The following is a 15,086-nucleotide window of genomic DNA, read 5'->3' as shown; positions in this document are numbered from 1 at the left end:
TTTTGACCGTTTGACAACGGTCCTTTTTCGACAATCGTGCCAAACTCACGCGGTGACTCCACACCGAAACCACTCACCGATTCGGGTCCCCGCTTGGATGGCGGCGGTGTTCCCGATCGGTGACTAGGCTCACCGAAGCCCTCCCCGATGAACGCCCCATGCACCCTAAAGAAGAATCGGTATGGATTATAAATACTTGATCGAGAGCTTTACTTCCAAAAACTCTAGAAGTGTCTCACGATTTGTTTAAGTAAGTAAGTTTGATCATTTTGCTACACTATTTTTGTTTCGTTTATGTTATCACAATTAGCGTCGTGTTGTAGTTTTTTGATATATGATTGATGAGTTTAAATTATAGGGAGGGGGCCCAATTTTTTTGTCTCGCACAAGGCCCAAAAGTTTTATATCATTCTCAGGGACGACCCTGCTGCCTGGGATGCATGCTTTAGATGTTGGTTCAGCTATTTAACCTGAACGAGTCAGTCTGATTGATTTCTATCATATGCCGAATCTGGTTAGGTTCTTCTCACTGTTCATGTATATTCCCAAGCTTGTTGAAATGTCAATCAAGAATGAATGTTGAAGAAAGTGCAGCAGCTGGTCCGTTACTCAAAGACGGGTCTCTCGCTTTGCTTTGCATGTTGGTGTCATGACATTTACGTACATTTGTGGATTTATATATTTTTTTCGATCGAGTAATGATTTATGAAATTTACATGTATGTATGAGGACAGATGGCAGAGAAGGGCGTTGGGAACATATTTCAGGAATGAGGATGGTTCTGTGAAAGACCGAGACTTGAGTACGCTATGTTCCCCTCACTAGCAGGGAAGCGTGGCTACTGATAGCACAATCAGGTCCGATGATGATAATGTTTGGGTCTACATATTCACACACCCAATTGCCTATTTCCACACCCTTCAAGACGCCTCGTATAGACCTATACGAGGCGTATAACCTTTCTCAATTTCCAAGAGAATATCTGATTATGTCATATTTTGTCTTATTTGCCTCGTATACGCCTCGTATAGGCCTATACTGGGCGTCTAGGCGAAAAAAAACTATTTAGCCCCTGATTTAGGCCTATACTGGGGGTAAATTTGTCTTCTCTTATATGCCTCGTATAGGCCTATACTGGGCGTCTTGAAGGTTTTTTTTTTTTTTTTTTTTAACAAACATTTTATACAATATTAATCGTTTTAGCAAACTTTTATACAAAAACAAGTTTTTTTATTTTAAATAATTAATATTAGGACCCCTCGTTGGTGTTTTTTTGAGTTGAAAAAATGGATGTTTTGGTAGGGTAATTTGATTGTTTTTTGAGGGTGGTGTTTTTTTGAGTAAAAAAATGGGTGTTTTGTGGGGTAATTTGAATTGTTTTTTTAAGAAAAGTTTCATTTTTTTATAAAAATATTTTACCGTTTTCAAGATCGGCCTTTAAAAATATTCGATCGTAGAAATATTACATTGTTTTTAACATATAGTGTAGTATAGGTCTCGTATAGGTCCCTTATAGGTCTTGTATAGGCCTATCGACGTATACGGGCGTTGTATCATATCCTATAGTATCGTATCGTATTATATTGTATCGTATAGTGTAGTATAAGTCTCGTATAGCTCTCGTATAGACCTATATGGGACCTATACGAGACTTATACTATACACTATACGATACAATACGATACTATCGTATCATATAGTGTAGTATAGGTCCCTTATAGGTCTTGTATAGGCCTATCGACGTATACGGGCGTTGTATCGTATCCTATAGTATCGTATCGTATTGTATTGTATTGTGTAACAACTCTCATCAAAACTATTATTTCTTATTATATTTTGTCCAATAGGAAACCCTAATTAAAACCCCTAAGTGATACTGCATGACCCCTAAAATTTTCAGAACAATCGGAATCAGGATCAGGGCCCCTAAAACTCAGGGGGGGTATTTCCTAGTTAGTATTATCCAAACTGTTTTCGATAGAAATTGAATTTTAACGAACCGTCGACTCACCCAAGCTACTGAGACGCGTGGCTACCTCATATTAAAAGTGACCTCTCGCGCCACGCGAGAGCCTCTCGTGACACGCGAGCGCGCCGTTTTTCCAGTATAAATAGAGGAGTTTGGCACTTGATTTCCTGCGTTGGTTCGACGGTAAAATTCGATTCCTACACCCAGATATCGTCTGAATACTATAAAAACCCACATAATCTCGAAATTATGCCGCAATAACAGGGTAATAACTCGATCGCTATTACGATTCAGTTTCCGGGATCAATATATCCAAAGAATGTCTAAGTGCCGCCCACATTGGGTTATACTTTGTCGTTTGTCATTAATTCGATAAATGAGTTGAAGTATTATACTTTGTCGTTTGTCATTAATTCGATAAATGAGTTGAAGTATTATACTTTGTCGTTTGTCGATAATTCGATAAATGAGTTGAAGTATTATACTTTGTCGTTTGTCGTCAATTCGATAAATGAGTTGAAGTATTGCACTTAGTCGTTCATTGTGAAAATTTGATCTCGTGAGTTATCGTAAAAGTTGTATTGATCATTAACCCGGTTTTTGTGAAATTCGTTAAGATTCGAATCTCATGACTACCATTAAGGTTTGATTTGGGTTCTACACCAATACGTATTCCATTCTGTTAAACTATGTATTTAACTACCAAGAATACTCCCAACTACATCCTTACAATCAAACAAACTATAAAATCATCAGAAGATCCAGAATAATAAAGTGCATGCCTAATTATCGGAAGAAGTAGAATCAGGAAGTTTGTTAACTCAATCCTGCATGCTGATTTGTGAGTTATTCTTCTTTTATAAACTCTTTTCTCACAGTTTGTGAGTTGTTAACTATTTACAATACTCCAAATTATTTTCAGAATTATAACTTACAGTGATAAGTTTATGTAATCACCAAATTACAGCCGGTATGTGGGGTATTGTGCACATTACTTGATAATCGTCACCATTGGGGCAGCCATTGGGTGATATGACCATAATCACAGACACCATTGGACAGGTGGGCCAATGGGTCGAGTGGTAAAGTACTGTGGGTAGATTGGTTGATATCAGAAACATTGTAAAAGATCTTACCACTGTGAATTATAACAAATGTGTCATTTTCCAGCAACTAGAATAATTCACTCAGTATTTCCCGCTGACAAAACCTTTTTAAAACGCGTTTCAGGTAATTACAGTAGATTGGACTAAGAATTGGATCCGGCACTAAAAGACTTCAAGAAGTGGCTTATTTTCAAATTAAGAAATATTGTTTTTATTAAAAGTTACCTTTGTAAAACATGGAATTTATTCCATCCATTTAAATAAAATCCGGTGTTTCTAAACTCTGATATTTTTCCTAACTCACGGTCCTGATGAAATTTCCGCTGCAATGTTTTTCAAAATAATCACCGGTACCACTGGACTGCTCACGGCACCGATTCCGGCCAGGATGGGGTCGGGGGTCGTGACGGAAGGTGGTATCAGAGCTAAGCCACTGCTTTAAGCCTATAAGTGTTATGATAAAAATACTTAAATAAAAGAGTTAGGAGATTGCTATTAACTGGTAGCACATCTGATAGAATTTAGACTTGAACATAAGAAAAGATGCCTTAGTATAAACTAAGCCACTTGTTTAGAGCAAGTAGGTGTTATAATAATAATACCTAAGCTTAAACGGAAAGTTAGAAACTTAATATTATCTGATAACATTCTGAATGATATTTAGACTTGAACTTAAGAATTTTGCTTTAAAATAAACTTTAAGGTAAATTACTTATATAAGTATAATGTAATGGATACTGGTATGTCATAAGAATGACGGTTAGCAGGCAATAGCACTTAATTGTTATTTATTATTGCTTATTGATATTATTTGGTCTAGAATAAGATATGTTATGGGAATACAAATTTCCTTGATTCTGGATAAAAGTCCTAATAAAAGAGACACTTTTAAAATCTTGAAAAGATACTATTTATGGGAAATAGAAAATTTTCTCCGGCAAAACTGGGTATAGAGTAGCAGACTCTCCAGCTTGTCCGGATATACTGAGGTTACCTCTCCGGCGCGAACCGGGTAAGATGGGGTATATAAAATGTCAAACAAGTGACAAGATTTCCCTAAATAAGTATCATGGCCAGATATCAGACTTGTTTTTGAAAATAAGAATTTGTTAAATACATTAACCTTATAAAGGGTATGTATATTACAGCTTGTGAAATATATGATTATATAGATATGTATATCTATAAGAAATTTCAAAAGCCATAACAATTGATAATTAAGGATAAAGCACAAGTATATGTGTCAATAATAAATCTAGATTCCTTTATCAAAAATCTCTTACCTATATCGATATCAAACATTATTTTGTTTGATCATCTACCTCGTAACTCGAGCAACAATAATAAATGGAAACCCATTAAGTTAGGACACCATCAAAAATATAAGAATTACCAATACGTTACCATAAATTATTAACGCCATAAATTATGAACGCAAGTAAGAAGCATGTAAAGTTGTGCTAATGCACAAGAAAACACATAAAACTTAAATTATACGTCCACGGACGTCAAAGTTTATCACACACAAACTTCCAAGGCAAGACCTTTGAAAAATATATTTTTTTGGTTTTATGAATTTCACCCTTTTCTAGTTTAAAAGGTAAAAAATATAGATATATTCGGATGATAGAAAGGGTGGATTTGAGAGTTTTATGTAATATTTTATATTTACGTCACAGTGTCAAGAATTTATAATTGTGAGCTCATTTACTAGCTAGCTATATAAGGACAGTAGTTATTAGAAAGTATAATGATGAATAACTTTGGATTATTTTAGACTAACAATTTGCAATCTTGTGTAAATAGAGCATGGGCCACACGTAAAGGAATCCAACTAAGTATAATAATGTATTAAATAATGATTATTAGTTAAAGATCGAGTCCATGAAGACAAATTATGACGTGTATTGCATTTATATGAATAGTTTACTTGTTATGGATTGAGTGACTAGATATCATGTATACTATAGGGTTGTTTATAACCAAAAATGTATCGAGTGTTATTTTTATTTTTATTTTTTTTGTATGCATGATTAAGAGGAAACAATTATGACTAGAATGAAATGTGAGCATGAATATTATAAGAATTGTGGAGTCTTGACTCGAAAAAGAAAATCATATCTTGACCAATTTTGGGGTTAGATTGGTCGGTTTGGTGTGATTACACTAAAATAACTTTGAACGCTAATCATTTTTAGGCGTTAGTTTTGTATGTTTTTGATAAGTTAGCTTTTGTGTACAAGTAGTAAAGGTTGAATCTTACATTCACGTCGGCTTTATAATTATAGGCTTGGTTTTCTAGGTTGGTTGTGCAAACAAATCATAAACTATAATCCAAGTTTTATTTATATAAACAACTCCACATGAGATCAATATTTTTTTGGTACAAAATCAATAAAGATGGAAGTCTCTCTAGTCCGACAATTGGCATGGCACGATCACATAGATCGAGTGAGCCACATTATCTTCTCTGTTATTTCATATTCATCTTGCGGATGTTTGGGTCAGATTTAACCAACAATAGTTGTGTTCCAGTGAGCTATGAAACGGAAGATTGATGGCCACAATTTTGGTTTCTAAGTCAACCACAAGAACCATTGGGTCAGATGTAACAAAGAGTATATTAAGTGACAAAGTATGAATGTGTAACAAGTAGTTTGGTTGTTAAAGGTAACCTAGAACCAACAGAAGAGATAAAGGGGTTGAAACAAATGTTCAACCGATGGAATTAAGTGGTTCCATAACATATGAAGAACTCAAGGACGCTGTAAGCTATTAACCGCATGCTTCCTTTGACTTGTGAGGTCAAACTATCTACTTTCAAATTCAAAATAGATATAGCATCTGATTTGATTTATCAGTAATCGTTACTTATTGTTACATTTTCATCATATTCTTTGAGAAGAATCCGATACTTGATATTAAATTCAAAGTTAAAAACAAATTCATTTGACCTGAAAAGTCAAACATAGCTAAACTTGCTTGTTTCTCGTCACTTTTCAGGATGATGTTGATAAGAATGGAACAATTGAGTTGGTCACTGCAACAATGCATTGACACAAACCCGACAGGGAAGAAAATTTGTATAGAGCATTCCAATTCTTTGACAAGGACTATAGCGGGTTTGTTTATCCAAATCTTTATATAATTTGTTGCTTGACATGAGCTCTGTTACATATTTTTATTACTAGAGATGAGTTAAAACACAATATGGAATGGGAGATGAAATCTCATTACTAATCTTTATATAATTTGTTGCTCGACACAAGGCTTTGTTTGAGTGGTGTTTCGTAAATTATTAGCCGAAAGTAAGAAAAATAAGACATGACCATTTGCTCATTAATATAAGAATCTCTATGGGTTATTTGAACAGCTCGGCACTTGATAAAGTTGGCCCGAATAGAATGCTCAAAACAAAGATTAATTAGTCATCATCATCTTCTAAAGTTTAGATTAGTTACAAAAATATAAGAATCCAATGGGAGACTTGAATAAGGTATACAAAACACAAACTTATCTGGTTGACATTGTATTATTTGCAAGTATTAAACATCCAATTAAGTTTTTTTTTTTTTCACCAGATCCTCTCTCTTCTGTATTCAACAGCTATTTCTTTAATCAAAACTAGCAATCCTTCAACTCTTCACAAACTAATCACTGTCCCAAGTGGATGCTGTCAAATACAAGAAGCATCTTAGAATCCCAAAATCCAGCACAACAGCATACACTCACTCGCCTACAAGATTAAAAAAAATAATAATTAAATAGAACTTAAAATTATAATATATTTCAAGTAGAACTGTTACCTCAACATGACTTCATCTTCCAGGAACGATCCTGTAGTTGAGAACAACGTCCTCGGGCTTTTTCCATATATAAGCTCGCACCGTAGCTAAGCTCATGTCAGGTGTCAAGACCTAGATAACACCATATTGATGCATTTATATCAAAATAAATAGGAATGTGCACGGTTCGGTTTGGTTCACTTTTATGGTAAAACCGAAACCGTAACCGAAATGTTCGGTTTTCGAAAACCGTTCAGTTTTGGTTTTAGCAAGGGTTCGGTTTTTCGGTTTTTGAAACAAAATTACCTAAGATTCAAAAATATAAAAAGTATAAACCAAAGTTATAGTTCCCCCAAAACTAATTCCTGCTAATAATTAAATGGGTCAAATACCCGTCTGGAGCTGCCCACGAGAAGTGGGTTGACCTAGATTAGTACTTTAAAAATCATTTAATTTTTATATTAACTTTTGTTATTTCGAGTAGCCAATTGAGAAATCATTTCAATGACATATAAACATGTTAATGTTTTTATTATAAATACTTAACATTCAAGAATAAAATTAATAATTCCTACTAGCATGGGTTAAACACTTATACAACTTAAACATAAAAATATATGGATTGGCCCTACAATTTTTCGATCGATCCGGGTACTTGGGAGCCTATGGATGAAAACATGGTCTCTCTGGATCCCATTGAATTTCATTCGGAGGAGGAGCCAACTTATCAGTTCGGTTTTCCGAAAACCGAACCGTCGGTTTTTGTTTCGGTTCGGTTATTTCGGCTTTTTGTTCACCCCTAAAAACAAATATATTTAAAAAGGTTGAACGCTGTGATTAATAATAAAATAAACTTGCCTGATTATTGCATAAGATTTCTATAGAAGGCTTAAGTTTTTGCCACGGTTTCAGTCCAGATCTAAAAGACCCGTCTCCTCCGCCGGGAGCAAAAGTTCCATCGATACTCAAACTATCCAATGGCTTGTCCAAAACCAACTTCTCCAATACATAATTAACAACCTAATAAAACATATTTACACAACATAATTATTTGCGTTATTGCATATCATTAACAAAAAATGTTTTACACAATACCTTGTGTATTCTTAGAATACGTGGTGCACTCAGCTTCCCTTGTGTCACGGTTTGGGTGGTTGAACCTTCATATGGCTGTAAATAGAAGCTACACCTGAAAATTTTACAATTTCGTTAACTTTCTAGTGAAAATGCAGAAAATAAGTAGAGTAAAATGTCATTTTCGCCCTGAGGTTTGGCCTGTTTTGCAACTTTCGTCCAAAGGTTCTGGATTCAAAAGGTTTAAAATCTTGCCATTTTCATCCGCCTCGTTAATTTCATCCATTTTTCCCGTTAAGTCAGGAGTATTTTTGTCTTTTTTGTTAGCTTAAAGGGCAATTTGGTCCTTTTCACTTTATGTACAAGCATTTAGCATAATGTACAAGTATTCAGAACTCTTAAAGTTAACAAAAAAAACTAAAATACCCCTGGCGTAACGGAGAAAAAAATGGATGGAGTTACCAAGGTGGATGAAAATGGCAAGATTTCAAACCTTTTGGATCCAGAAGCGGAAAAACAAACTTTTGGACGAAAGTGGCCAAACCTCAGGTACGAAAAATAGCATTTTACTCAAATAAGTAAATAAAAGTAGGAAAGTAATTACTTGGTATTTTCTCGTGGGGGCAAACGGTTATGCAAAACGCAATCTAGAACCCACCAAGGAAAATCTTTATCATCTTCAGTCCCGTCCATTTCCGTAATTTTCTTTCTCCATGGACCATTGTGGGACCCCTCGGTAATAATTGAAGGAGGGGAAGTAGTTGAGAACTCAAATGGAGGATAGACTTTAGAGTCGTTTTCAGGTGTGCCGTCTACTTCTACTTTTGAAAGTGTAATACTTCTAGTAGAAATATCCCTGCCAGGTGGCAGTTCCCCATTCGCCAAAGGGTGGGACCCGAGTTTATGCTTTTTCTTAGATAGCCAATGAGCCAGTAGTCCTTTGAGGGTTTCTCGTGCCAAGTTAATCTGTTAATCACATTAGTTATTATTATTATAATCATGAAGCTTGAGAGTATATATTTACCTTCATAAACACACACCAAAATTAAAAAACAGGAAAATAAGCACACCTTGTCATCCTCGGGTTTTTCGGTGATGTTAAGATCCATAGTATACAACTCTGCAGAAAAGCACTGCGGGGTGTCCAAATGGACAGATAGGTTTCCGAGCCTGCTATCTACAGTGAACCAAGAGGGGATGCTGACCTGGAAAATATTTTTAGCGTATTAGATTTAACAAAATTGTATAAAATGGTACATGTTACAATACATACCATCTCAAACAGTTCTTCTTTCTTCTTTTCAAATGAAACCTGAAAGAGCACACATTAAAGTGAATGCATATATGCTAATAATAATAATAATATGTAATCATTTTATTTTATTTAGATAAATAAGTAACCTGTCCATAGTTCTCAATCACAACACCTCTAGTGATCTCCCAAAGCTTCACAGAACCAGCATTATCCTAACAAAACACGTTAATAAATATTAAACTATCGAAAAAATTAAGAAGGCGAAATTTAATGCTAATTGCTACCTTAGTCAGAACATGTCTTTTGTTGTTCAAAATTTCATACTGTATTATCCCCGGAATTCCATCAATACTGAAAGTCGGTTCTTTATACACAGGAACCTACATGAAACCGATATCAAAATCAAGAAACGAAATTGATTAACTCAGAAAATAGAGTAATAGATGACTAACGGGAGTAGATCCTTCCATGGAAGCCCGTGCTCGTGAAAAGGACAGGTTGCCAGCTAGGAAAGAACCGCCTCGTTGAAACACCTTTTGAGGATTTCGGCCTTCAGCAGGCCATCTATGAACAGAAGAATCAGTGGTTGCAACCCAAATACTGTCATCGTGCATTGCTAGTTGTTGAATAGGATTTTCTTCTGTGCAAAGCAATATACTCTCCCTTGTTGCAAGGTCCGTTAAATACAACTACAAGTAGAAGAATAGCCGCCTATAAATTCAGAATCAGTATGAACGGAGTATGAGTGCACATAGAAGTTAACTTACACAAAGATCTCTTCCGCCACTATAGACATGGCTGAAAGTTGGAGTACTAGCAAGTGCCCAAACAGAATCGGTATGAACGGCGTATGAGTGCACACATCGCTGCTGCCCAAGATCCCATAATCTACAAAATGGAAAAAGATATAATACCAAAAAAAGATGGGTCTGTGTATGATATAAACCACGCTGTTTACCTGATCATAGAATCAGAGGACCCTGATAAACAGAACCTGTATCAATGAAATTAGACAGCCAATAATAACCAAACAGCATTTCAACAGTAACTTTGAAATTAGAAATAATAAACTTAAGTGCAAAACTTGAATTCCATATTAAATTAATAAAGCCCAGGTAAAATAAGACACAAACCTCCCTGTGGAATCAAGAAGCAAAGCCCTAATATTATCCGTATGTCCTCTAAGCTTCATCATCTTTGAACCAGTTCGTGTGTCCCAAACACGTATTGCCTACAATAAATCAAATATTACTTTAAAGTTTAAAGTTCAATCAATAAAAACTATGATAATAGCTAATTACCTTTTCTGTTCCACCAGAAACCAGAACATTTCCAGTATCATTCATCGCTAATGCATACACAGATTCTTTATGTCCTTTAGCAGAGATAGGAACATATCCTTGAGGTAAACTTGTTTGCATTGAAATGTTGTTACTTGAGCCAATAGTACGTAGACTAGAAATTCCCGAGCCATTGGTGCTGCTAGAACGGTCCTCGTCAGCCGCCTCGCCGGACTTGGTGACGGGAGCAAGTGCAGCTTCAACGTCCCAAATAAACACCTCACCACAGAGCCCGCCAGAGGCCACAATATTGCCCTAGAATCATAAACAGACATATGCAGCAACAATATTATACCATATCAGATGTATTGGACCTATTTTAAGAATAATTTTGTTAAAACAATTACGTTTCTTTCTGCTGCTGCAAGACAAGTGACGTAATCTGTGTGTTGACGAAAAGTTCTTGTGCAAGTTCCATTAGAAAAGCAATCCCATGCCTAATAATACAATATTAGTTAAATTTTGTACAAATCTTAGTTTACTGATATGATATATTTAATCTTACACTGAAAACAAACCTTGACGGTAGTATCCGAGGAGCAAGATACAAGAGTATTCCCTCCTACAAGGACTGCATCATTGACCTGTACACTTTAAAGTTTTATTAAAACTGCATTTAAAGTTGAATTAAGAACTTTTTTTTTCAAGTGAAAAGTTAGCAGGAATGAAGAATCATACCCAGTCAACATGAGATTCAAAGGTTGCTGAACATGTGGCATCCTCCTCATTCAATTCCCATCGCTTTAATGTACCATCACGGCTCCCTGTGAAGAGGTAACTTGAGTTATCTGGTTTCGATGGCTTTAATACAGCCAAACAGTTTACACCTGCACAATGCTGCAAAAAAAAAAAAAAGATATTCCTCGTGAGTGTTCTAACTTTTAAGTATGTGATTACTTTCTAGAAGATTGCATTAAATTATACTGTGCCTACAAACAACAACAAAAAGAGGCTTTTTTCCACATAAGCAAACACAAAAAATGTCATTGAACTGCACTATACATTCATAATTTTACAATTTGCACAAACCTACTTAGGATTAAAAGATGTAAATATAGGATAATCAGCTAATTAAAACAGACACTAACCTTTGTGTCATCAGTGTCATTCAGTACATATGTAATTCTCTTCTCTTTACGAGAACGGACCGAATTAGAGGCACTGCCTGCAATTCCCACACGATGCATCGCAGAACTTCCTGAAGAAAAACAAAAACTCAAGATATAAGTCTACTATATTCTACAACATTATTTATAGCAACTTACATGAGATAGTTAAAATCACTGTGAAAAAAACATAAACTGTTCCATATACGTTCTACCCCAACTCATTTTGTCTATAGGAATTTTAGCAAACAACCAAGATAATATACACAAACTAAAACTCTTAGGCATAAAAGTGTGAATATTACAATATATTAATCACAATCTAGAAACACAATACCACATATAAACTTAAAAGCATGTATGAGGTTTTAAAATACTATATATATTAGGGATGAGCAAATGGCAGCGCCGCAGCGGGTACCGGTACCGAATTTCCCGAACCGGTATATTTTCGGTACCAACTTTTGACGTTTTCGGTACCAGTCCGGTACGGTACCGGTTTTTACCTTCAAATTTGGGGCTTTTCAGTACCTGTACCGAACCGTAGTACCGTACCAGGTATTTTCAGTACCGGTACCCATATTTGGGGATTTCTTGGTCCCGGTTGGTACCGAACTCATCCCTATACTATATACCAACAACCAAGAGTCCAGGATGATGCGGAATTTTCAGGATACCCTGAATCTAAACTGGGTTCAAGATATTCACACATATAACCACCATTCCCCTAAGTTTTAGCACCCATATAGATTGGGGTGGGACTGGGTCCCACCTGCCCCTCTTGAGTCTTGACACCTGTATGCACTCTCCATATACGACTATAGATTCTATGCACGATTATACAATACTTAATCACATAACCTAAGGAAAACGTCCATTGTAGTCATATATTCGTATCATGATCCAAAGAAAAATGTTTACAGATACGTAGTATCCCTATCACCAACCTATTTCAATTCTTTTATGTCGGGCATAAGTGCATAACCATTATTTGACATTATAAACATCTTTCACCATTATGATTAGTTGTTCACTAAAAATATTTTAGCATTCATCGTCAATTCCAATTATGTCCTCTTCGTAAGTGTAGAAACCTACCTACCTTGTATCCCTAACAACCATGATCTTTATTCCATTCCATTAGATCTTTCATCTATATTTTGTTTCTCAAATACATGCAGTAAACACCTATTTCCGTTTAGGATGTCAACTATAATTTATAAAGTCTAATTCGAATCATACAAACCCTATGAAGCATGTAAGTGATGAAACAATATCTAATTCATAAGTGTCAGATAACATAATCAGGCAAAGAACAATAACTGATTTAGGTTTGAAATCAAAGATAAGAAAATCAGGGTTTTTCGTTAACAAGATATTAAAGTAAAGTGATTGTTACCAACAGCGGGATTAGGGCTCTGTCTGTCTCAAGTTAAAGTAGCGAGAACCCAGAAATAATATTGCATCTCAAGTCGAAGTAGCAGGGGGAGGATTAGGTCTCTGCGATTGAAGGAATCGTCGTTGATCAAGAAGAAGAAGAGTGAAGAAGAATCAGGCGATTAGGGCTGTGCGATCGCGCATCCTGACCCGCTCGCTCTGTATCACCCATCCTCATTTGATTTTTTGTTCGGCCCATCTACACCTGGCCCAAAACACAAGCATATTAAATGCCCATCCTTTCACCAATGCCCATGACGACTTTTTTTTTTTTACGGTAAAACTAAGTTATCACCCGTGAATACTTACGGGTTTGGATATTTAAGTTTTATTAAACACAATAGTATATATCTATCTATATATACTACATCATTAAGTAAACTGGGTTTTTTTGCCCTTTTGTTAATTTGCCACGTGTATAAATTTTAAAGCATTATGTACAAGAGAAAGAAGTTAGGTTAGAGGGATTGAAATGGGACATTCTCCAAAGTTTTAAGACGCCTAGAGGGGCAGTCCAGGAATTTCACCTCTCCAATCCTCCATTGAAATCAATTGAATGTCAGATTTAAATCGATTCAGTGTTATTATTAATAACTTGCCATCAAAATTAAGATGGCAAATGAAAGGTCTCTTATTCAATTTCTCTTCTACATAAAGTTTCTTCCTTTTATACCTCTGTTCTTCAAATCATCCGATCGCTGTGAAACCATTCATTCAAATTGAATCTCTTAATTGTCAAATGTATCTATTTTCCTCCACAAGCCAAGCCATTTACTGATGTGTTTTTTAGGGTTTTCCCATATTATCGAACGAATAAGGGGTTCTTTTCATCCTCAAATTGATGAAGAGGAAGAAGACAATTGTTCTAAGAAGTTCCGACGGAAAATATTCGAGGGCGAGGTGGTAGCGATGGAGTCAGACGATGTGCTGACACCATTGTCCTGCTTCCTAACGTCACCAGCAACGTCCTTTGAATGTCGATGAGACTTTGAATGCCGATGAGAAGGTCTCTCATGTAACACATCGAAATTTTGTGTCCAATAATGTATTGACACGTGTCCTGAGTTTACACGTGGCATTTAATATTAAATAAAGGACTAAAGTTGACAAACCTTGAAAGTATGTAAATTCGAGGGTTATAAATGTCAAACAAGGGTAAGTATACTGTATAGTAACCCTAAACGATGCTCATACCTTCAAACGAATAAATCATGGATCGTACGGAAGCGAAACGCGGAAGAAAGTGAGAGATTACAAGCTGCAGGGGTTAACTGTGTCAACATGTTTAATTATACCTCTGAGTGACCCTTTGACGTACCCGAGGCTTTGTAACAGTAAAATACGCTCACTAGAATGTACTATATAAATTCCGCAAAGTTCCGTTTTAAAACGAGAAAGTTATGATCAAATTCGTATGAGAGGGGTTAAAAGCGTCAACAATGAAAGTTAAGGCTTTTCGGATAATAATTAAACTAACCGGGGGCTTAACAGTACGAGTAAAAGGCACGAGGCCCTTAATTGTAATTAACCGAGGGCCAAATCGCAAAGTTACCCCTTCAAACCCGAAAGGTCAGGTTATTAATTACCAAAGATTTCGTTACTAATTACAAGGATTTTGTTAATCATTACAAAAGATTGAAAAAGATTAAAAAACAACCTTTACGAACCGCAAGGGTCCTGCCTTACGGATCGTAAAGGGGTGAATGATTAAGCTTGTCTCCGCCACATGCTTACGGACCGCAAGGCCCAAGCCATACGGTCCGTAAGCGATGCCCAGCGACAGAAAGTTGGTTGTTGGCTGTTTAAAGCGGTAAAACATGTATGAATGGGTTTCCCAGAGGTATGGGCGCCCCCTACTCGACCCATAGCACCTTAGGACACCTGCCATTCATCCATACTCATTTATAGGATGTGTTGTAATGATCTAGAGGCCAATCTTGCACTATAAAAGGCCATTCATAGTTCACAATTAAAACACACCTCAAAACTCACCTTCTGATCATTCTTGGAGCTC

At 35.9% G+C, this 15,086-nt stretch overlaps 1 protein-coding gene across 4 annotated transcripts; it reads right to left on the bottom strand.

Moving 5' to 3' along the window:
- Positions 1–6,477: 6,477 nt before the first annotated feature.
- On the bottom strand, positions 6,478–13,284 carry LOC110917651 (WD repeat-containing protein 48). Of its 4 annotated transcripts, none has more exons than XM_022162136.2 (19): positions 13,035–13,284; positions 11,618–11,727; positions 11,208–11,366; positions 11,048–11,113; positions 10,877–10,966; positions 10,491–10,784; positions 10,323–10,420; positions 10,148–10,183; positions 9,957–10,077; positions 9,642–9,878; positions 9,474–9,569; positions 9,336–9,401; positions 9,208–9,246; positions 9,005–9,139; positions 8,539–8,900; positions 7,956–8,049; positions 7,719–7,880; positions 6,882–6,992; positions 6,478–6,811 (listed from the first exon to the last, which is right to left on the bottom strand). In XM_022162136.2, exons 2-18 carry the CDS (start codon positions 11,714–11,716, stop codon positions 6,894–6,896), a joined length of 2,253 nt encoding a protein of 750 aa, XP_022017828.1. In that variant the 5' UTR covers positions 11,717–11,727; positions 13,035–13,284; the 3' UTR covers positions 6,478–6,811; positions 6,882–6,893. The 4 variants fall into 4 exon arrangements, with proteins under 4 accessions (XP_022017828.1, XP_022017830.1, XP_022017829.1 ...); XM_022162138.2 differs by having other exon boundaries at positions 6,478–6,748; XM_022162137.2 differs by having other exon boundaries at positions 13,039–13,284.
- Between the last annotated feature and the right edge of the window lie 1,802 nt (positions 13,285–15,086).

Source organism: Helianthus annuus, chromosome 16 (assembly GCF_002127325.2).
Source record: "Helianthus annuus cultivar XRQ/B chromosome 16, HanXRQr2.0-SUNRISE, whole genome shotgun sequence".
Classification (NCBI taxonomy): Eukaryota; Viridiplantae; Streptophyta; class Magnoliopsida; order Asterales; family Asteraceae; genus Helianthus; species Helianthus annuus.
Note: the sequence above shows the minus strand (reverse complement) of the source record. Positions and strands in the feature narration are given on the sequence as shown.

Coding starts and splice junctions, on each gene's coding strand:
- LOC110917651 (XM_022162136.2), bottom strand. CDS start 11,716: ATGCATCGTGTGGGAATTGCAGGCAGTGCCTCTAATTCGGTCCGTTCT. Junction 9,570..9,641: donor CCATGGAAGGATCTACTCCC/GTTAGTCATCTA, acceptor GGTTTCATGTAG/GTTCCTGTGTATAAAGAACC. Junction 9,402..9,473: donor AAAGACATGTTCTGACTAAG/GTAGCAATTAGC, acceptor GTGTTTTGTTAG/GATAATGCTGGTTCTGTGAA.